We start from the raw sequence: 24,689 nt of genomic DNA on the forward strand, positions 1-24,689 counted from the left end.
TACGCGATCGAAGAAACAAATTCTTAGAGGTCCTTAAAGATCCTTCATATAAACAAACCATTTTAGCAAAAATTCGTATTCGCATAATTCAGTCTTGCCACGAAAAAAAGTTAACTCGAAGTCGTAAAGGGCCACCCTTCACATTTGGTGAAAGCATTCATCGTTGTGAATTCGTATATTTTATCCGACGAGGCTCTTCAACTTTTACCTGGAGGGAGGTTTTCGCAGGACGACTCGGCTTAAGCGTCCTGTTGGAACTTTAACGACCGTCTGTAATTCGTCCACCTGGAGTTGGATGAGAGAAGCAAGTCTTCGTCGACTGACACGCAACTCGTAAGGATCACGAAGTCGAACTTTCTCAAGATCTCGGGGACTCGCACTTGTCCTCGCGTTCGTATAATTGAGGACCTCCGCGGTGCAAAGGTCCTTGCGACTCGAGGGTGGTTCTTCATCCCTTCACCGAAGTTGACGAGGACGCTGAGGTTTGCTTCGTCGAAAGTTTTCCTCTCGATAAAGTCGCGCGCGAGAGAAGAGAAGATAAAGTGCTAGAAAAAATACACGACACGCGCATTAAGAGATAAATGGTATTTATGGTTCGACGCGATGGCAAGAGTGATGATTCTGTATAGGGGGTGCGATTTTGTGGGTCAGTTGCCTTGAAGGACTATTTTTCACGTTTTAGTGTCAGATACCCGAGACAGAGATTTATAATCAATTCATTGCGCTGAAAGATAAAGGAGTTCCTCTAAATCTTTCTTTTTATTATTAAGTATTTCATTTTAAGCGATGTTTATTTTCCACATAAGGCCACGATTTATAAAAAATAGTATACTGTGATCTGAAATTCTATTATTTTATTTTACGTTGTTTTTTTATTTAACCCTTGAAGAGCGGAGGCTGAGTCTGAAGTTAAATGTAAAATTTTTAAATGAAAAGAATAATTTTAAAAGAGCAGTGTAAAATTTACAAAATGAAAATAATATGGACTACAAAATTAAAATAAAAGTGTGGGTCTCTTCATGGTTCGCTGTTCGAGGGCTATAAGTTCTAACTGATAATTGATAATCAGTGTTAAAAAAATTCGAAACTAGTTCATCTCAGCGATATATCTGAAACCCTATTTGTCCATCCACAATGGGTGAAATCGTGGATGATTAAATAGAGACGGTAATATTCAAGAGATTTCTTTCATCTCGACGAGGAACTCGTCAAAGAACCTTTGTAGGTAATTGTGGATGGACAAAGGTAGATGGGGTTGGTCGGAAGGGAATAAAGACGGAAGGCTAAGTCTAAAGGCACCGGCCGATTAGAGAGCGTTGCGACAACCCCTAGGTTCGCCATCTTATTCCATAGACCCGTTTCCACTCGTTCTACGGAGGTTGAGTTTCTTCTTCGACTTTGAGGCGAGTTTCACTCTCTTTGAAGAACCCACGACCCTTCGCGACCCTACGTGGGGCTAGAGACGCGACAAAAAGGCCTGTGGTCCTTCGGTGGCACATTTCTGTCCGATTGGAAGGACCAAAGGACACGAAACGCACCGGGGGACACGTGGATCCGTTTAAATGAAGACGAAGGGACTTCCCAGACTCGTGAAATCACAGAATCTTTATCCTCCTCGTCTTTTTCTTCTTTTTCTTTCGTTTCATCGAAGTTTGACGGTATTTGCTCTGAACGATACTTCATTGAGTCGTTCTACGTCGATTAACTTGCGACCTTGTTCACATATCAGCCCTTTGTTAATTTTCTTTTTGTGTATCGTATCGTGTATCCTTGAAACGAGATGATAGTCATTGAAAAATGGTATTTTCAAAATTCCTCTTTCTGTATTCCTAAAAAGTCAGCAAAATACAAAGTGGCCTAAAAACTGCTGTCATAAATTTCTTCGATTCGAATTCGTGTAGTCGTCAGCTTTCCCTCGGTTATGCTCCGTTGCTCCGCAGGAGACACATAACTCCATCGTCTCGAACAATTGGATGATTTTTCAGCTGGTCGGACGTTACCCGTGGGGTCGACTAATATAAAGTAACGAACGAAGAAAAACGAGCCAACTCGAGAGTAGGCTCGATTCAGGGACTCTTTGTAAAAGACGGAACCAATCCGAGGGACCATCGCGTACATACTCTAGGAAAACGATGTTGAATAGCCTCGAGTAAGTTCGCTCTTCTGTCCAGACCGGCCTTTTTCCTCGTAAAAGTTTAACGCGTTTACCTTGTACCGGCTCGAGGACGATATATCTACGCGCGCAAGATGGAGATCCTTTGCTTCGGAGAGATTTCGAATTCGGGACCTTTCACTCGTCATTGATCACGATTAGCTTCGTCGTTGGGATACTCCTTCTTTCCATTTATTCACCTCTCTATTTCTTGCTTTAACGTGTGACAGAATTCGTTAAGGGATCTTGGAAGAATCGTTACTGTTTTTAAGATTAATGATAAAAATAACAGAATTTATAGAAAATTCTTATGGAAATTGCTTACATGAAAGATAGAAAAGAAATGCGGAGCAAACTGCCGAAAAAGTATCGATAATCGGATCACATAATATGGTTTACGTGCCTCGATTCAGATGCAAATTAGCCTGTGAAATGCTAAATTTACAGTTTACTAACGAGCGTTTAGAGATTCTGGGCAGGCATCAGCGTCAGGACCCTTAGCTATTCAAGTCGTAACCCTTCTAACTTTAGGGTTAATCGCGTTATCGTGATCGATCTGTTTGCATGATTTCAAACTCACTTCCATTCACAAATATACTATAGCATAAATCTTGAATATTTTCAAGAAATTGAATTTAAAATTATCCAAGATTAATTTTTGTATCGTATTAAAAAATACATCGTTGGAACAATAAAATGGTGTTGGTAAGGAAATTTATGAAACGTCTAACGCGGTCTTTTATAGCTTCTGTCTCGCGTGGTATTCTGCTTGGTAAATAGCTCTGGGCATTTCACGATTCTACGAAGCACGTTCTCTGAATAGTTAGATGCAGGAATGGATTCTGCTGTTCTATCATAGTTTTATGAAACTCTGTCGAGGGTCGGAGAATTGTTTCAATCCACTTGCAGTGTTACAGTTTCACGAGCCAGATGTTTGGTGCTCGTCTAATTTCCATTAAAATTATACTGCTCGTAAAATTTATTGTACAGCTAATACTTGAAACGAGATCGTTTAAACTAAAAAGTGAAAAGTCATTAAAATTACAAATGTAATTAATTTTATATCGTCTTTTCATACTCTAGTAACTGTGATTTCTAATGTAGTCTCTTAACAAGTGAACCTGAATTTTATCGTGTACTGTAATAAATCATGGCAACTCGGTCGTTGATGGTTCGCTTAACAGATTCTTTTCGTGCCGTTGACGCGCTCGAAGCTGATTCGCTTTCTCATAAATCTTCGTGGGAACATAAATTCCAGGGCTGGTAGGAAAGCCCGGTGAATTCTCTAGTGCCGACATTTATGAAGTGGCCGCGTTGCTCGACGCTTTTTTCCCAAAATAATGGGAGTTCCTTCATTAGAAATTACTCAAGCGCCGAGTAAAACGGAAGCGAAAAAAGGCCACAAGGGTGTACAATGGAAATTATTACGATCGTTTCGTTGCCGTTCCATTGAAAACGTCAGGATTTGTTTTCAACTACACAAAATACTTACCTTTAATATTTCAGAATTTTGGTAGTCGAAAAATCATTTCGTTTTTCAATTTCTGCGCAATAAATCATGCAAGGTGTCCCCAGAGTACAAACACAAATGAAATTCCTTTTGTTTCGATTGAAACCCGTTTTTAACCAGTCCCAATCGCATGATTCGTTCTGTATATTTCACAAGTTTCTGCCGAAACAAACACACGGCTTCTGAGAGAAAAAAAAACCGCGAACAAAGCGGAATATGAAAAAGTGTTCGTTCGAAAAGTTCTATTCCCCACAGTATCGAGCCAATATACGAACGTTAATTCCATTCATCGACTCTTGGAGAGGAAGGAAAAAAGTCGACGAGGGTGGAACGCGCGATTCCCCTTCGCGATTTCATCGAAGGAAACGGGACGCGGAGCTGCTCGTAACACGCGAAAAGGCATTCCACGTGGCCGAGATTAAGCGGGAATATTTAGCAAATGTTTCGCATAAATCAAAGCGGCGCAATATGTTTCGAGTTCGAAGCGAGGCTATGTAAATTCATGGTAATACCAACGGCTACCCCGTCGAGAAAGAGAGAAAGAGAAGAGTTTCGATTCCTGTTGCGAGGAGTTAAATGAACGGAAGGAAATTAAACGGGGAAAATTCGTGAGTGAGAATAGGCGAACGATAGAGTATCAGATGTCTAAAAGTAATAAGAAATTCTTTTCTTTAATTAATAATTGATCTGCCGAATTTTCTTGACAGTTCAAATCATTCCCTTATAAGAGGCTAGAAATGGACGATGAATGGAAAAGAACAGATTGATAGAAAAGGAATAGAATGAAAGAAAAATGAGACACCAGCAGGGAGGACTAGAGAGGCTAGAAAGAGGAGGAAAGCGAGCAAAGCCCGAAGAGGGTAGCAAGCGCGTATTTCATGAACCCCTAAAGCAGCCCTAAGCATTGCTGCAACCGCCACAATCCCATTCATTCTCTTTATGGGCTCCCAAGTATTCGGGAGCGGGCTTGAATAAATCGGAAATTTGCCCCGGGGAACGGCCCACCCCCGTCTCTCCGCGATTTACCCACGACTTTCGAACTGGTCATTCGCGTTTACCACCCTCCATGTGTAACGAGCTTTAGCACGACTTGTCATTTTGTAACCCGTACAAGCGATAACTTTTGCTCGAATGCGTTCGTACAGGTAACTAATTGGCGTAGAAATTGTGTATGAATTTCAATGAATGCATACGCATTCACAATAGATGTACATATTAACCCTCGGACGGCGGACCACAGAGAGAATCCCAATTTTAATTTAACTTTGTATTTCATATCATTTTAATTTTCTAAATTTTCCATGATTTCTTTAAAAATTATTCTTAGTATGTATGAAACCCTTTCGTTCAAAAATAATTTATTTAACTTTAGGTTAATATCCTTGGATAAGTGTTATAAGCTTGGCTCTGCTGTTCAAGGGTTAATATGACACTTTGTCAGCTATCTCATTTATACCTAGATGCTTAAATTTCAATAAGAATTCATTACTTATATTATTAGGAATTCTTCAACTTACCTAATTAAAATATTTATATTAAATATTTAAAATGATGGGTAATATAAATAACAAAATATTGTAAAAATAGTAGAAAGAATTTATTCGAAATAAAAATGTCAACACTTTCAGTGTGACAATCAACAAATGAACAGAAACGTTTCAATAAATGGTATTTCCTGTAAAATTCATATGGGTTTCTATCACGCTCAATTTGTCATCGTGACACAATTGATAAAAGTGAATGGAAATCGAACCTCGGACGAACCGATGCGCGTAATGAAAAACGGAAACGGAATACACCAACGGGGAAAGTAAACTTCTCCCCGGCGAATATTGCACGAAAAGACGGATACGATGTGTCCTGCGACACGGTTCCCTCTCTGAACGGCTATAATTTGAAACGGTGAAACGTTACCCTTTAGCTGCAGGCTATTTGGCGGTTTCTCCAGATTCCATTGGCTATCCCTCTAGGATAGCCTGTCGGCCCAGTTTACATTTGGCTTCCTCTGCCTCGAAAAGGGAGGTATTTCTGTTCCGCACACAGGGTGCGGTTACTTAGACCGAAGCCATGCTAGTTTAAGAAACACTATGCCACTTACAAGGAGAACTCCCTAAATGTCCTACTCTATATCAGATTTTAGTTAGCCTCCATACGTTGATAGTTGATAGTATTGTTATTTATGATTCGAAATGGGTACACGGCGTATTCGCACGACAAATACTGAAAATTGAACGTACAGTTCTGATTGTTCGTGTAAATTTGAATTTTCAGTGAAAGGGCGTAAAATTGTTACATTACTCTGCGGTACAGTTTCACAGCTGTCGGCGAAGCTTTCAATCTCCGCGAAACAGCGTCGCATAATTAATTCCGCTCGCTTGGTAATTGCGCAGCTTCAACGTAAGCGCTGTTTGTAATTTAATCGTATTACCAGTGCCTCAACAAAGACAGGTACACTTAGATCATGCTCTATTGCATCATGAATTCCAATAAACTAGAAAAGTTCCTCGATTGTTATTTCAAGCAGAATTACAACAGAGTAAAATTGTAATTATTCGGAATATGATCATTTCATTTTTCAATATTTATTTTTTATTTACTATCTGTCAAAATTATACAGGGTGGCTTTGAGATAGCTTTAAGATAATTGTATCAAACTTTTTGTCAACCCTTCTTTTCACAGTTATCAAGGTTACCTTCAGTTTTTTATAGGTAAACCTACAATTTTATTACACCCTTCTTTTGGGAAATATTGAGACGAATTCGGCAAGCACCATAAAAAGTATTTCTTCTTCATCTAACCAAAGAAATATTAAAAAAACATCATTTACCTTAATTGAATCGATGCTTAAAATGGTATCTAAAAGTTCTCCTTGAACCATGTTATTTTAGCTAAAAAAACCGCTAACAGCAAAATAATCTAAAGCTGATCAGGCTTTATGGTTCAGCCTGTATAATATTATTATTATATAGACTCCTTTACAACTTTCTTTTCTTTAGATTGTATTATATTTATAGAGTCACTCATCGGTGCCCCCTACACCATTCAACTTAATTGTCAGCCCTCGTGCTAAGTCACGACAGCGTTGATCATTAAACACCTTTCATCTTTTTCCGCTCGCATCCCATCATCATTTCTATTGTATCCCGAAAGTCGAACAAGAACACGTGAATATCAGTTTGTCCCAGCCATTTCCGTTTTCGTTCAATCCGCCCGGTCTTACGCTTCTCTCGTTCACCCCTTCGCGTCGCGCTGGTCTCTTTTTTTTTTTTGTTTCATTTCCCACTTCACATATTCATACGTCGCTCTTTGTTTACAATAAATGCGGACCATTTGCATGTAGGGTCTCTGTTCGGCAGCGAATCCGTTCTCCTCTGCTCTCTCAGCCCATTTCTGTCCGTCTCACTCGCGCCGTCGATAGGTTGGGTGTCCTGGGGCGGTAGCTCGGTTCGGCCACCCCTCCGCGGCTCAACTCCAGCGCGATAAGCCGCCCCCGGGGATCCGCGATTGTCTCGATTTATATGCATGCACAGAGACGTAGGTGGTGGGCCGTGGCTGCGGGTACACTGTCCTGGCAGGGGTGGGTGGTTAGGAAGACAGGGGTGGCATCGAGGGTGGAGTAGATGCGACCGTCAATAGATCGATTCTCTTGGCAGACAGTAAATATCGCTGATGAGCCGGTCCAGTCGTCGACGATTGGGACCTAGGGCCGGGCTTTTCAGGGGTTGGGGTGCTTACCCTGCGATTTGTCGAGTGGCAGGAATCCTCGTACTACTCAGCACCGCCATGCAGGCTCACCCCATCCTTCCGACGCACCACCACCATCGCGCCGTTTTCACTCTTTATCCGCCGTTCGACCATTCTTTATTCCCGCGATTTTTGTTTTTACGCTCTCCATCGGAGATCCGGCGAGCGGAGTCATCCGGTGCCTTGGGAGGCTACCGGCCTGGGATTAACGCGCTACCGGCTAATTTCTTCCCCTTTTTATTTTATTTTTTTTTTTTTTTTTTTCGCTTTCTACCACCAGGGAAAAATTGTTGCGAACGAGGGACCTCCCGCGTGCGTCGGAACGATTATCCGAATTAATTCGGAAATGTCTCTTTAACGACCGTGTCCGCCGGTATTTTTCATTCTTCATCGGCTGACTTACGATTGATTTTAGACTTTGCTTAAGCTGCTTATACTCGTCGGAATATGTTACGATGCGCGCATAATATTAGGTTTTATGAAACTGCAACAAAATTGCTTCTTACTTATCAGCTGAAATGGTCTTCTGATTTCTATATTGATACAGATTTTAATATTTCTAGGTTAATGGGAATATGGATTTTCATGACTTACATTTTGCTGTATTTTTATTTACAGGTATCACTGTGCGACGATTACAGTCTGCCAGTGGATTTCGTGAACAAAAGACGTCCCGCAAGCGCTGCAGCTGCAACATCCACGGTGCAATGGGCCCTACCTAGTCCTACCATTGAAAACGTGAGTGTTTATTAATTTATAATTATTCAAACACATCGTAATTGAACGCGATCTCGAAAGGAAGATCCAGAGAAATCTTCTGTTCTTAACCCAATCGTGGTTATTTCGACCCCAGTCTTCGGCATCGATTTAGGATTCACCGTGTCGTTTAACGGCAGTATTGATATTTTCTGTCGTCTGACGGTCGAAGAATTGGTTGAAGGGAGAAATATAATTACGATGGTGACAAAATACCCGCTGGGCATGATGGCATAGAGGGTATACGGGGGCGTGGAAAAGCTGGAAGAACGTTTCGCCAGGCGATAGAGTAGGAAGAACGAGCGAACGAACGGAAGGACGAAGGGAAGCGTGCGAGTAGGGCGGTCGAAAGGGGGCAAAGGATGAGGCTGACTTCCGGCGGTGCTTATAATTGTTCCAGCACTCAGTTTCTGGTGCTCAGGCTCGCCCCGAGCGCAACGTCTAAATGCTTGTGAAGTTGAAATACAGCTCACCTTGACTATACTTCCTGGTGTCCTCGTTGGAACGTCACATCTCGGCATTTAGTGGTGCTATCTCGTACGTGGGCTTGCATGTTAGCTTCATTTTCTCTCCGGAAGTGACTTTTCACGTGAAATTGGGTCTCCCGTAGTTACGACGGCAAATAGAAGGTCGTAACGCCAGAATTAACATAAAACGTTCGCTCCGTCTCGTACGACGACGTGAAAAATTATTTAAATTATTTAAATCCTTAACAAAATGCATTGGAAACATTTTAAAAGGGCCAAGTTAAAAGCACCATCAGACAGAAAGGTTGCAATTCGTCTTTACCGTCATCAAGAAATTGCAAACTCGGTCCAAGACGAGACATAAAAGTGAGGATAGCGTTGCGTTGGTCGCGAGGGAGGAGTCGTAAAGACGAAGAAGAAGACGATGGAAAGAAGCGTCGGTGTCGAGGTGGAGGGGTTCGAGACACCTGGTAGCATCGAACAAAAGTTTCCTTCGCCTCGTTGTCACCGTGGCATCCCTCGGCGAAAGTGCTCGTCGCAATAGCAAGCGGCACGGCGGAGGGTGTGAGAAAGAGCGACAAAGAGAAGGCAACGGGCGCCACTTGATTCAGGAGGGTGAATCGTTACGACTCCCGCTCGTAAGCCCTACTTAATACTTTACCGCTTTATTTTATGCGCGAGGTCGGCCACGGCTGTAGGTCGCATTTATCACTCCAACAAAGAACCTTACCTCGAGAAAGTTCCACCGTGCGCGAGCACGCCTATCGCATTGAAAATTTCCCGCTACTCGCTGGCGAAAGTGAAACGGGGGATTTATAGTTTCCTAAACGCGACAGGTCTTCGTGGTTTCGTATCATGTTTAACTGTCGCTTGCTGAATCGTCTGTCAGCGTTACGAGAAACACTAGATCAGGGTATTGTTGCGGATTGAATCAGAGTACAATAGATTCAGTTATGATTTATATTGCTTTCGACTTTCAAGCGCTCTCTTCTTTAAGACTTCTGAATATAGTGTTATAATTGAAGCATTTGTATCGAGATCGTTATTTCAGGATCGATTTCTTTGTATGTTGAAATATATAAGGACTCCTAGAAAGGACCTGCATTGGTGTAGATCCTTCTTCTAGGTAATAAACGTTGTTGTCGAGAGTTATGGTCTCTCGTTACGTTCCTGTTATTTATGACACTCTGACCACCCTCGTATTTTCGTGAGCTGACTTTCAGAACGTTCTACGTACATATTGACAGTTAGATGTATGACTTTGCTCTTCCAGCTTCTATATATACATACAATTGAACTATCGATGCTATTTCTCAAATGCAGTCTTGAATACTTCTGGCAAACATAATAACTGCAAGTTTTCAAACAATAGTGGAATATAAAAATAATTGGAATAATAATTTCGTTGGATCTAGGATTCACAAGTATCTGATTTTTCTTTTTATATTTCTGATATTATCGCATGGCTGAACGCGTTCTGAAGAGTATATCACCCACGTTCCCAGCATCCAAACTTTGCAGGCTAAGCTCCTCCACAGGGTGATTCGTCAGTTCTTAGAAGAAGTACATTATGCAAGATCACGAAGCTTCTCAAGGTTGCGAACGATGTCCCGCTTTTTGATTCAGCTCGCGATGTTACATTGGTGGTTAGGCAGCGACCGTTTATCGATTTTATTCCTGTGTAAAAAGAAGAAAGAAATAAGTCCTTTCGTTGCAACACGATATCGAATAATTCAGGAATGAACGTTTAGAAATCCACGCAATAATATCTCGTTTGTGCATTTCCTGCATTCCACTAATGCAACGCAAATTGCTGGATGCAGTGAAAGTCACGCACCTGATAAAGTAGAGAGATTACAGGCCAGCTGATAATTGGGGTCAATTATAATACAGCGGCCGGATAATCCGATTAAAGTCTACTAAACTGGGATTATTGGTTCATCGGTAATGTAGTTGTTCTTGATGACTGTGGGCCAGAATGATCTGAGTTTGCACTGTTGATTATTTACAAAGAGTTGTAACAAAAATAAGGGAACAATAAGGTAGCAATAAGAATCTATGATATTTAACACGTTAGATGCCACATTGAACATAGACGAATATGGAACAGTATACTATAGTTTTATTTTCTTCTTACCATTTTCCGAAATTAATATAATATTAACACCTTGATCAGCACCGCAAATTAAAAGAAAACTATACAAAAACATTATTTTAAATAATACTACTATTGTACAAATAATGTAAAAGAGAAAGCTTGCAATTTGAAAATTAACTACTCCTATTTTTAATAATTAGAGCTTCAATAACAGATGCCCATTTTTACTATGGCATTCAACGTGTTAATGTTGTTTATGAAGTTCATAAAATTCTTTTACCTAATTAATGAACCCATATTAGTATTGATATTTCATTAAAATAATTCTACGTTCGAAGAGAAAAATGGAAATTCGATACCCCATCTATCTTGATTCGCGTAATCGTTGTTTTATATTCATCACCCATTGGGGAAAATTTCGATATTCATCAGAGACCCGATAATCGAGCAATTTTTTCCCTTGTTTATCTTCTCTAGCCAGTCTTAGTAATTACTCAGCTATAACGTTCTTCCTCTTTTCTTTTGTTTCATACAGAATTTATTTAAGTAAATAAATTATTGGTTTATCACGGTGATACATCACTATACGATAGGAGAATGTCAAATTTCAGTGTACACAATGTTTAGGAAAAATAAACACCAATTTTCTTGCCATCAATCATATTGTTCAAACACATTTCCACATGGTGATCTTTTCTTTCTTGTAACCTGATACATTTATTAATAGGATCGATTTTTCTAATACTAATAAATTCTTACTGACAATATTAGAAGCAATCAACAATTATAATTAATTGAATTTCATAAGTGTTTCAAAAATCGAAATTGGTATATCCATTTTCAACCCCAGATTAAAGAACCCAATAGACATTTTTGCGTTCTTGATTTAAGATCGAATCAGTCACTGTATCATCAGATCTGCATCAGTCGATCGAGTCGCTTCCTGTAACAGTGTGCTGTTTCTTCCGGTTGGAAGTTGCCCTCGTAATTTCCGTATAAACATCCACGAATTTATCAGTAGCAAGGAGACGAAGAGGTGGGTGGTGCGAGATAGAAGGCAATCGGCTTCGTGTTCGAAACAGCCCCCGGGGGCACGACGCTCAACTTTGGCAGGAGAATTCCAATTTTGGCCTCTTTCAATTTAAGACTACTTGTCTTCCTTCGTCTTCTTCTCGTTCGTTGGCTGCCGACTGCCGTCATTTCAATTCGTCTTTTCCTTTTCTTTGCCTCCTCGAGCCAAGCTCCTCGATTCGTGATACAACAACCCCCGTACGCCACGTACCGAAAGACGGGGTGAGTTTCGCCATTGATCAGACGCCTTCTTCGAGAACTCGAGCCTCCTTCGTCTTCGTCCTCTACCCCTGTTGCGTTCGCCGTTCAGACTACGGCCGATCGTTATTGCTTTTATTATCGTTATTATCATTAAGATCGAAAGTTAGCGGAATTCTCCTCGGGGAAGGTAAAGGTTTTTGTTGAGCGACGGAGGGTTCAATGAAACGCCCCCTATTGTGTACACACGCTTCGTTAGTCCTATAATAAGGAAGACATTATTCAAAATATTTTTTTTTTAATGATAGTGATTGGATTTGGATAAACAGAAAAATTTGTACAAATTTATATCGTGTACTTTTTATTTTTTTTAGATAATTCTTATTAAAATCTTATAAGATTTCATTAACGTCAGAATTTTAATGAGGATCACTTAATTTTCACTCATGTATAAAGTTTCTTCATAAATTCTATTGTTAAATGACTACACTTATTCTCTCTACGAAACAAGTCGTACGAATCTGTTCGTTATTCCGGCAACGTGCAAGAGGTCCCATTAATTCGTCGGAACGTTAAATGCCCTTTATTAAGAGAACGGATTACAAGTAATTTCAGTCGACTGGGTCCCGCGATATTTCCCTGGGACGTTGTCACAGTACCAAACACGTTGCAGTTGTTTTCTCTCGAAATAACGATCATTTAGGGTGAAAGCTAAAAATGTTTATCCTCGAGCCGGTCTGGCCGAGGCATTACCGCAATTGGCTGCGTTCAGTGCTGGGAATTGCGTTGAAGCTAACGTGTCGCGTGCTTAGTCGAAGAAACTCCTGCAATAACCCTTGCTGATGGCATCCCCCAAAGGGACGAAGCTGGACGTTGTTAGCGTTGCGCGAGCGCCAACCTCGCAGTTCGCTGCCAAATTGCTATTGTTACCGAGTCGATAATTTCTATCGTTAAACTAGCTGTTGTTTGTTTTCCACTTGCGCGAATCTCATTTCCCAGATAAGTTCTTCGCGGAAAATTACAAAGTTTCTTCTTTACGAAGATCCGCTTCGAGGAAGGACACAAATGGTGTGGGGAAAAATGGAATCTAAGCGATTCGATTAGTTCTAGATGATAGTATAGATTCGTAGAATGCTTTGAACTTTATTAGTAAAGCTTTTAGCCGCGATACCGCTTTGGATCGTGACGGAAGGAAACCATTCTCTGCTCTGTTTTCAGGCGGAAGTGGAAGTTGTGGAACAGTATAGCGATCCAAGGGATAGTAAGAACAAAGCGTACGTCGAGCCAGGAGCAGAAACATCCTTGCCGACGATTTACAGCAAAGTAAATCTCAACTATTGTCGACCATACACTGGTAAGTTGTGCATAAGTTTCGGCGTATACTTGTGCATGCGAGTTTTCTATCTCAATAGCACGTAAGTTGCTGGGAGATGTTATCGAAAGGACGAGTTTAAAAACCTTTATAGAAAAATATTAATGAAATGTTTGTATAATTATTTTTTACAAACATTAAGCTTTAAATTGATATATCATGAGTGCTATTTTACGATACTTTTATCTCATAAAATTATGTCAAACTTTTAATATGTTGAATTTGGTCATTTGACACGATATAACTTAATGATATAAATTGTCTTTAACGAATTCACACGGATTAAACGTATCGAACGAGTACTCGGAATAACCTTCTAATAAATAAACGCGAACAGTTGCTCATAAATCGCGGATTTATCCTGGTGTCTGGATGATAACCAACGCTCGTTTCCGGCTCTGCTTATCGATTGGAACCGTACTCTGGCCAATTTTCTGCCAAGCGACTGTCATGCTTCCTCTAAGCCTGGTATCCTTTCTCGCCAGTCTCGCTGATCTTGTACATAATACAGTCCTGAATAAATATCACGGTGCAGGGATGATTGGTCAAATGTTTGAGCCAAAAATTCGCCGGGAGTATTGATCCGGTTGGAGTATCCGTTGCAATGATACTTGTTACAATTTCAATTAACAAAGACACTGTATTTTGGGTTGAAAGATTGCACTCATCGAATGTTAATTAAAAAGGAGCGACAAAGTGGTCAAGCTTCGTTTATGAAAAACAGAGAATGGGTACGGGATTTTTTCAATTTCGATGCTCAGCGACGAGGTTTAAATTGACTTGTCGTCCGCGTACAACCGGCTGCAAGTTTCGGATTATAGAGTTAACAGAAATTCCCGTGTCGAGCCGCAAATTAATGCGGCGAACCCTCGACGATACGGCCGATACTCCGATGTACGAATTATCGAGGCAACAACTCAGTTAACGCAGAGTAAGAGAGGCGGAAGAGCCCCTCGATAATTGAACGGCGCGCACAGTTTGGTCCGGGAAAGCCAGTAGATTATTCGATCGTTTCCGAAACGAAAGGGAAACGTTTCTTTTGTTGTGTACGAACTTACTAAAAAGTTCGTACAGATTCAAAAAAAATATTGATAGGCTCCAGTGGACAATAAGATTAATATTTTTTAAAGCATTATTTATTGAATTCATTTGATATGAGAAGATTTCTTGTTAATTCACTTAACTAAAACAATTTTCCAAAATGAAAGCATCGTTCCCTCGAAATGTTTCAAAATTTCGGTTTGTAACTAAGCCTGCGGTTACCTGGCTTGCAGATACGTAACGGCGCCGGGTATAGAAGTTCTTCGTGTTTCATTTACGAGTGTTTCAACACTCGGTTATGGAGATTGCCGGGTGACGCTGATCCTAGGTAAACGTCGGATAGAATTTGCATCCTTACCATATTCATGGGCTTTTAATTCGTACGGGCTGCGCGAACCTGGGCAGGGGTCAAGTTGCCGAAAAGACCTGAGTAAACTTGCCGGGGTAAACGTTTGTGATCCTGCAGGAGGATGACGGGCGCGCGCTCTTTGATACGACTTCTTGCCACGACCCATTCTAATCGAGGAGCAGGGCGTGTTTGCTCGAGACAAGGCCATTTCCGTTTGCGGTGTCATAAATAATGGATGACCGGTGGAAACTAATCGGTTGGTTAATCCTTGCTGGACGAGTTGAACGGTAGAAGAGCCGATGTATCGTTCAGTTTAGGTAATCTTGAGAAAATTTGAGAAAATATCGATGACACCTGTTCAATTATTTCTGTCAGAAATTCGAAGGCGACCATCTGTACCTCTGCTACCTCGACGACAATCTTCACTCGAATCGAATCGTCAGTTACACGGTTGTTAGGGAGAAAATGAGGGTGGAGCAGGGTATGGTCAGTCGGAACAGCATTTCCAGAGACGATTTATAAACGGGATACGAGTCGAACCGTCTGGACCGATCCTGTCTCCGCCTATTTCCGGCTACTGGAACCGTGTGTGGTCCACTATCAAGGTTCGTTTCGTTGGAAGTTTTCGGTGGCAGAGCGTGCGGCTGACGTTGCTTGCCACCGACACCGACCTCGCCCCATAATATGTCGTGTGATATTTAATTAAACCTCCCACCCAGCCGGTTACTTCCGTGGCTCCCTTGCTCATCCGACCTGCCCTCGTTCCGTTGCTCGCAGTCTGTAAAGTTTCAAGGGGTTCTACCTCGTGCCCCCCTCTCTCTCCTCCCGCACTTATTAACCGTTTCAACAAGTCCCCTTGACACGGGATTTTTCTTGCCCTCTCCTCGGCCGTCCGAAGTAATTAAAAATCGACCGATTAAACCTAATGAAGTAGAACGGAATGGAAGAGGCGCGGAGATTTCTCGTTAAGCCTCGGCCAGATGCCAATGTTACCGGCGATTTTATTTCCATTTACCTTCGTTTACTTACCTGGCCTCACGATAAGTTGCAAGGTTTGCTTTCTCTAGGGGGGGTTGCTCTTTGGTTTTATCTTCAGGTATGTTTGCTATTTTTTTATTTCTATTTCTTTAGCTAATGGGACGGTGGAAAGTATACTCTAGAAGGTACAAAGTTTAAACGAATTTTCTGCGACTTCGATCTTTCGATAGCCCTTGAAATTACCGTGACAGCAGGATCGGAGGGATTTGAAGGACCACTCTTTGAAACTTTCTCGCGCTTTAAGGTGAAGGAGCACTTTGAAATTCAGGACAAATGCATTTTCTCGAAATTATTTTTAAAATATCGTGGTTATTTTGAACAGTAATTAACTACGAATGTTAATTAATTTGTAAAATTGATTGGTCCAGATGGGAAACGTGTCGGATCCTTTGAAGCCGTCCAAGACCGCGAAAGTAATTGTGTAAAATGGACAGTTGTAGATTGTAGTCGCGTTAATCAACGTTTTCGTCCCTTCCCGGATGAAAGTACCAGCTTCGTCATTACTCGAACGATGAAAGAACTTTCTCCTATAGTGATTGTCTCTTGGAACGACCCTCGTGGAAGTTACCCTCGTTTCAATTACCGGTACCAGGTGACTTGTAGCTCGTTTCCGCGTCCCCGAGCAGTTAACGCTGCTGCGAGTTCATCGTATGCAAATGACAAGCCGTCCGTCCGTCCGATCGTCCGTTTGTCCGTTCATCCGTTGCTAGTGTGACAGGGGGGTTGCTTGATTCACATCAAACGCTGGCTAAATGCTCTCTATTGTCTCAGCTGTCTATACGTTAGGGTGTATTAAATAATCGCGATGGAAAGTAATTATCATCAACGATCATTGCTATTTTCCAGCAAGTACTTGATGTTACAAAATTTATCGTTTAATTCACAGCAACCAGATGGAATTATCTCGAACATTTCCCATAATGTTCCCACTATTCTCTCACAGCGGAACGCTTATCTTCTCCCTCGCGTTGTTACCCATCATTCTGCGGATGACTATATTTCAATGGAACGTTAAGCTCGATAGAATGAACCGTTGTATCATACCGGAGCGATGCTCGGCAGACATTAAGGGTTTCCTATGTTTACGACATCGCGATTCGCCAAGCGACAGTTTTAGTATTCCGGTAGCAGCGGGGCGCGAGGGTGAAAAGTTTGTTGAATTGCCGCGAAGATGAATAGTTAACAGGCGTCCTCCATCCTTTACCCCGTTCCCTTTCTCGGTAATCCAAATTTCCGTCTTCTGCCGTACCCCTCCTTCCTCCTTCATTCATTTCCCCTCTCTGTTCCATATTCGAGGAGAGACCGACCGCCTCCTCCCACCTTCCCGGTTCTCGCTTTCTCGCGCGGTAAACTAGATCATTTACAAACTGTCAACGGCATGGTTCCGCTTCTGCTCGACGTCGGACGGCAAGTACGTGTCGGATCTTGAAGAGAGATCTTAATCCGTCGCGAATTTCGCAAAGTTAAATTCGCGTGTCCCTCGGCGAGCAGTTTTCTTTCAGACGATCAACGTTTTGAAAGGGAAAATGTATTTCATTATATCGTATTTTGAATGGAACGAATGATAATCGAAGTAGTCGATAGGATTCGTTAAAATTTAGACGAAATTTAATTACGAGGAAACGAAATTGATCGGGACAGAAGCTGGAAAATGAAATGAAACTGGGCTTTTGTTTCGATGGTTGCTCGAACTGTGGTTTCCCTTGAAACTTCACCCTACCTCGTCCCGTTCTCTGTTCCGTAAATAAAATAAAAGACAGCAATTTAGCGCGAATCGCAATTCCATTATCGAGTCCCATTCTAATATATTAACGGACCGTCACTCGGTGGACATTATTGGCATTTTGCAGTAGCCATTGGCGAACGAATCAACATCGTAACCCTATCATTTCGTTTCGCATACCGTGAAATCAAACTCTCTGTATTCGCTCGTTTAATATTCTCCCCATGGTGACCGTCGTTTCGTATAATATATTTTGAAATCTATGAGTTTCTGGTATCCGAAAATTTCTTGTTATTATAAATTGGCCGAGCATTTTTTATTTAATCTATGCTGAACAGCGTTAAATTTGCTAAATTTCATAAATTTTTTTAATGTCTTACAATCCCATGAACCCATTGTTCCAGAACGATGGAAACAATGATCTTCTGATAAAAGTGATAAATGAATTTCTTTGATCCAACGTTATTAACTTTCGGTTCGTTAAACGATACTAGAGTGAATTCTTTGTCGACAAATAATTCCTTCAGAGCTGAACGAAGCTTTGTTCCCGTTTTATCGCGCGACGAAACATTTCCTTTCGCAAGGGCTGCCGAAACGAGGTGGAAAGAAAATTTTCAAACAAACCATCGCCATTTTCCCCGGCTAAACGAGGAGGCATGGAGCCAAAGGTTGGCAGTAAGGACGTTGCGTCCCTACGCCAACATTGGAAGGGTCCCTGAATTCATTTCATGGCCAATTACAATTAGCATTTATGCCGCGATTTGCATACCGTTGCGAGATAATACCGTAAACGCTTAGCCTAATCTCTGTGTCATGAGTTAGCCAGGATGGCAAGAAATAGTCCTCGCAGTCGCTGGAGATCTCCTATCTGGACGTACAAACTTTTCGAACCGCCATTGAAACTGATCTCGAGACCAGCGTTTCGGTGGTACAAACATTGTCTACATCAAGAGATTATCTTTGTTATGTGGATTATAGAACGATCTAGTTTTGTTTCAAAGTACAATAGATATAATATCTCGTTCACAAATCATGAGACACCAATTTTTAGATAAATCTGAATTACTTTGTTCCTCATTCGTAGCGGACCAAATGGCCAATCGGGTTAGTACCGCGCGATTGTATGATTAAATTTGGAAACGAAGGTAAACCGAGCGCTCGATTAACCAGTTCGAATTGGGAGGAGGTTAAACGAGGAACAGAGTTGCTTGGAATTGCTCGCGAGTCTCCGAACGCGTTTGATCGAACAGAAGCGACCCTTTCGGCCGCAAACGATCGTGCCCGTGTGTGGCCACCGATGTAGATTTCAATTGAGCAATGTCTACCGACAGGGAAGCGGATAATCCGAGCGTCGCTATCACTGCGAGCGACAGCTTCGACACCCTCGACGAACACCTCCCCGTGTCTGTCGCGAAACCCTTTCGCAAAGGGGCCAAACATTGATTTTATTCCGTGCTCGAATCGATCGAAACTGAACCCCTTCGGTAACACGAACGAAATCATTTCCAGTACGAGTTACATAATCGAGTTCTCACCGGTGAGCCACCTTTCATTTTCTCTCTCTCTCTCTCTCTCTCTCTCTCTCTCTATCTTTTTTTTTTACCGTGGAATCCTCAGGTGTCGAGGTAGTCACGAAGAGCCACGCAACCGATCGGATTGTTTGCAGCGAGTGAAATTAGATCGAGCGTTCAATTTCGTCACCGTGGAGCCGCGATATTGGATTTGAACATTCGACAACCGTCGGGAAAAAGAAAGCTTTTCCGCGAAACCAGCTATCGATACCCTTACTCCGGAAGAGGGGGATGATTTATTGTTAGACGGTCGAGAATTGGGTTTGACTGTCGTAGTCGAATGTTGAACTTCGGAAACTTGAAAAACTTGTGAAGTTTATGTCACAGGTCATCGTCTGTAAATATTTGAAGAGGAGCCAAAAAGGGGTTGAAATCATTTCAATCGTTTATTTACTTAATATTGGTTATTTTTTCGTATAATTATCTTTAACACGTTGAATGCAATGGAAGTTATTGGTGCCCACCATCGCAAACATGTCTAAATAATTAAAAGAAAACATAGAAAAACATTTTTTAAAATAATATTGCTATTGTAGAAATAATATAAAATAGCAAATTGGAATCTTGAAATTTGAAATTTGAAAATTAATTATTCCTTAACTTAATAATTAGGGCTTCACTATTTTAAATAAATAGAATAGCAAACATACAAAGGAAATTTCGAAAAAACAGAAAGAAACAGCTCACCATAAATAAAGTTATTTTATTTAAATTAATGTATTAAATTACATAATTGAATATATGAACATAGAGATATATTTTCAAATAGAAAGCATCAAAATGTAAATATTAAATCGTCGACAGATTAAAGTGTACCAATAACTTAACCGCACGAATAATAAAAAGTACAACTTCTCTCTTCATGTAGATGAATACATTATACCCTCTCTATCTTACGTTCATGCACCTTTCAAGACAAGTACGAGAAACGTTTCCTTTAAACGTGCAACTGTTCCTTTGGAATTCCTCGGTAGGGAAAAACGAGCACAAAGGAACGAAAGTTGGTCTGTTTCTTACAAAAATTCCTTTCTTCCTTTGGAACTTTCGACGCCTCGTATTGACGTGTCCTCGACTGAAAACTGCGTAAGATGTTCCTCTTTTGAAGCTCGTGCTGGGATGGCATTTTAAGATAATTTCCGGCAGCGTGAGCCTCTGAAGGATAAGCCGGAAAGGGAGCGACGACGAGACACGGGAACGTCGCGAAACTACGAGAAGGGCGGAGGATAGAATAAAATTACTGGAGTAAGTAATTTGAGGACAGAGCGAGTAATTGCCACTCAAAACGCTCAAAGGCGTTGCTCCTTTTTCCGCCTTTTATATTTACCACTTGCCAGTCGCGTCGTCTGGAGTCGTCGTTCTTACATTTCCTTTTGTCTCGTTCCAAAGTCGAAGATGGCAATGGAAAAGAATGAAATAGAATTTTTTAAATGAATTAATTCACTCGTACTTCTCTTATATCGGAAGGTTTGCTTCAGGATAATTTTTCAGTATTTATACCCAATCTACAATTGTATACTTGTTCCTTTTTTTTACTTTGTCGATTTGCTTCAAAATCGCAGACAAATTGTAAAGTAGATGTGGCGAAACTGTCTTTGTACAGTTTTATCGCGTATAACATTTCTTTAGATTGAAACGGCAATCAAGAAAGATTGTATCAAGAGGGTGTCATGGTCAAAGAGTCATGATATCTCTGTAATCAGGGGTGCTTCAATCACCTTGTAATAGGATATTCGTCCAGGAGCTTGCGTCTATGTTCTTTCTTGACGACGAGATAACTTGCTATCAAAGTAAACCTCTTACCCCGTGACTGAATTCATTTTTTCTTTGTACCAGCCTTTCGTATTTATCTTCGTAACCTTGACTCGTTAGTAGCTCCTTTTTTTCTGCTTTAGACTCGTTGATTCGAATCTCCAAGGAAACCTCGATTGGATCGATAACCCTCGTATCAGTGAACAGTAAAGCTTTAATCGCGTTTAAAAAATAAACAAATAGTTCCTTTCAGGTGTAATACTTTATTTTTATTTTATTTTCCCTTTTTGTACCTTCTGTTTATTTTATTTAAAAGAAATTATATTCACAAATTACAAGTATCTTAACATGGTAACTGTTTCAGTGAAAATGTCTGTATATGCTCAGACATATTGTAATTGAAATTATTCAAAGTATAATTATTTTAAACCTAATTGCAATTATTCAAAGTATAATTGTTTCATTTCTTAATTCAAATCTCCCACTTGTTACTTGATGAAATTAGTATAATATCAAATTATATTAAATTTGTAATGCTGGTCACCTTTGACCTCTGAAGCAATCAAGGCGTTTATAAAGAATTTCATACGTAAAAAGTACGATAAAATGAAGAATAGCGAACGCAGAGGGTGAAACAAATAATTAAAAGAAGGAACGGAGCCGTATCGAGGAAGCCTTACATTTCCAGACCTATTAGACTGTTCGGATAAGTTAACCCGATCGTTCGATGACCCTTGACACGGCTGACACATTTCAGCCGCGAGATTCGTCCAATTCCAAGCTTGTAACCATGAATTCTGCTATACTGGAACCAATAACCAAGATTGCCTTTCGTTTGCTCGTCCTGCGAGCCGAGTAATCTTTGCTTGCCTTCTCCTAAGAAGCCCCGAAGATCCTCGCTAAGGTGGCGGCTGATTTCGTTTAAGGCCCTTCTTATAGTACATTCTCTCCCGTCTCTCTTTCTCTTCTCCTCTTTTATCCAGGACGATACAATTCCACGACCCACATATTCTATAGAAACCGAGCCTACCACGGTTATGTTACGAGGACAATATCTAATAAAAAGCAGAACGAAGTGGCTAGGAGGATGTTCGGGCTTGCTCTCTTATAAAGCTTTCGGCTGGAATTTCTCTCGCCATTGCGTTCTTCCCCTTGCGAATAACAGAACGAAAGGAAGATCGTATAAGTGACAGTTCGGAGCTTTTTACGGGCCTGATGAAATCCCGGAAAATTTTATTCCCGGATTATAGCACCGTTTTCAACGAGTCGCTACCTGTCTATCCTTTCGTGAAACGAATGTTACGATAGCGTACTAAGATCTCCATGGAATTGCAGTGTGCATTCAATAATATCTTTGAAATTTTTATCAGAACCAGAGTACGTTAGTCTTTATAACTTCTTGACTTTCGATTGTGTTTTTAATTCAAATTAATGCTTAATTAGTCTTAATCTAATAACTCTTTTAGTCTTTATAACTTTACGACTTTTGATTGTGTTTTTAATGCAAATTAATGCTTGATTAGTCTTAATCTAATAACTCTTTTACTCTTTATAACTTCTTGACTTTTGATTGTGTTTTTAATTCAAGTTAATTAACCCAAGCGATCAATCTCAGTAGAATACATAGAATGTCTATTCGTAGACAATCAAGCTAATTGTCTATTGTACAATCATTTCACGGATCCGATAAACGACAAGCACGACGAAGTATTAATCTCCGTCGACCTTGACTGTGACTAGCAATTCATGAGAAATTGTAGTCTGTAACCTCGTTATCTGTCGGGCTTAATCGATCAGTCTATCGGTGTCCGGATAGAGTCGCTATGTTTTACTGTCCTACCAATAGTTTCACACTGGTTCTTCACGGATAACCAGCTGAATATTTCGTTGATTTATCTGGAAGCGTAGGCAAACAGTGCGTGCACGCGACGCGTAACAGCGTGCCGCGTTATCTGTAGTGATTGTCAGCCAGGGGTCGTCGTTCGCCGGCACTAATAGATTCATTAGGGGTAGACAGCACACCCTTCGAGTGCATCAGCAACCCTAACCGTACGCGTGCACACTCTATTCCTACGGTACGAGTCCCTTCAAGCAACCACCTCGTCGCTCGCTATATTCATATTCCTTTCATCGATTCGGTTCATTCACGAACGTTCGCTCTCTCTCTCTCTCTGCGCTGTTATCAGCAATTTGGACTTCCTCTCGATCCTTTACACTTGAAAGGAGAAATCTTTACGGAAACTCCTAATTAACACTAGAATTACGCGCACTTATTTTTCAGTTGAAAATAATGTAGAAAATTAAATAGATAAAGGATGAAACATAATTTAATGTATTCATTGATAAAATTTACCTCGATAAAATTTATAATTTAAAACAGTGTTTGAAAACTGTTATGATATCGATTCCGGTTCTTAAAACAGTTTCGAAGGACCGTTATGATCTATAACAGTTATTCTACAACCGAAATTCAGGAGGATATCGGTTCCGGTTACGGTTCTAGTGCCGGTTCTATATCGGTTCTTTTCGGTTCTTTTCTATTCTATACCGATTACGGTTCTAATATTGTTTCTGAAATCGGTTAGGTATCGGTTCTATTTTAGTTCTATAAAAGCTACAAGTACTGTTATAATAGTATTGATTCTAATACCAATTCTATTTCGATTTTACTGTATAATGGTTAGCTGAAAAATTAGAGATAAGGTCATTTTAAAAATTAATATACATGTAATTATAGTAATTATGATTAATTTTTATTATAATTCAAACGTACTAACAATACATCATTTATTAGGTTTTCAGCCATGCTCGAGCGTTGTGGAGATAATATAAATTTTAATGCGGAAAATATTATATTAGAATTGTAACCGGTATGGAACCGAAATAGAATTGATATAGAACTGAAATAGAACCGAAATAGAACCGATACTAGAACCGTAATCGAAACCGATATTAGGTTAGAACCTTTATTCTAATAACAGTTTGAAACAGTTATTTTCAGAACCTTATCAATCCCTGATTTAAAACAAGAAACTTGAAATAAGTCATTTTTACTGGCTTGGTAGTTCTAATGTTAATTTCCTTCATTAGAGATCGTTTTTCAAATCGCAGAAAATCTTGGTGCAAACAAATAAAAAAATCCCCGTTTGCTTCATAGATCAACCGGCGCTGCACAACATCTAATAAGTCACCCGGTGGCCTTAGCTCACGTGTTTACGCACACGGTGTTTCTGGCCGCAGTATATCACTCTCTAAGCACTCACGCGACCACCCACCGGCTCACGTAGCCGCGTTATCTACACTTTTTCGCTGGCTACTCGTTTCGTCCGGCTAGCGCGATATATCAGCAAGCCGTGTGCCGATATCCACCCCCGACGGTGGCTCGTTTACTTCATAACTCATTCGTTCGTTCAACGACTCGTTCCCGTCACTTTTCCTCCCTTTCCCTGGTACAGCGGGTCCACTGGTTTTACGGATAACGCTCAAATCTGATTATCGATCGGTAATCAATATCGTTGCAATTTGGCGTGGCGCCAGGACACGGTGCGCGCACCCTTTTCCCTGTGCGCGTCCTTCGAACGGTTCTACACCGATCCAACCAGGGGGGGTGATTGAAAGTGGTGCACGTGCGACGCTGCTAATCGCGCTTTGAGCGACTTCAAACGAACAATCCGCCGGCATTCGTGGCTTTCCGATAAATATTTTCGCGAGTTCGATTCCAACGTGTTCCGGGATACTCTGTTACCAGAGGAACTGTCGGCTAAACGGTCGAACAATGCGAATCAATTGTAATTTGAAGCAACCCTACTTCGTGGTAACGGGGATCGAATCAGTTAATACATTCTCGTT

General features: G+C 40.8%; 1 protein-coding gene across 1 annotated transcript in view; it reads left to right on the forward strand.

Annotated features, from left to right (window-relative positions):
• The window catches only part of hwt (SH2 domain-containing adapter heavyweight), a 165,151-nt gene that overhangs the window by 117,609 nt on the left and 22,853 nt on the right, over nucleotides 1-24,689 (forward strand). Inside the window, exons 3-4 of the mRNA XM_034339484.2 lie at nucleotides 8,026-8,145; nucleotides 13,216-13,351. Coding sequence (XP_034195375.2) covers nucleotides 8,026-8,145; nucleotides 13,216-13,351 — 256 coding nt within the window. The remainder of the gene's footprint in view (nucleotides 1-8,025; nucleotides 8,146-13,215; nucleotides 13,352-24,689) is intronic.

The sequence above is a fragment of the Osmia lignaria genome, chromosome 10 (assembly GCF_051020975.1).
Source record: "Osmia lignaria lignaria isolate PbOS001 chromosome 10, iyOsmLign1, whole genome shotgun sequence".
Taxonomy (NCBI): domain Eukaryota; kingdom Metazoa; phylum Arthropoda; class Insecta; order Hymenoptera; family Megachilidae; genus Osmia; species Osmia lignaria.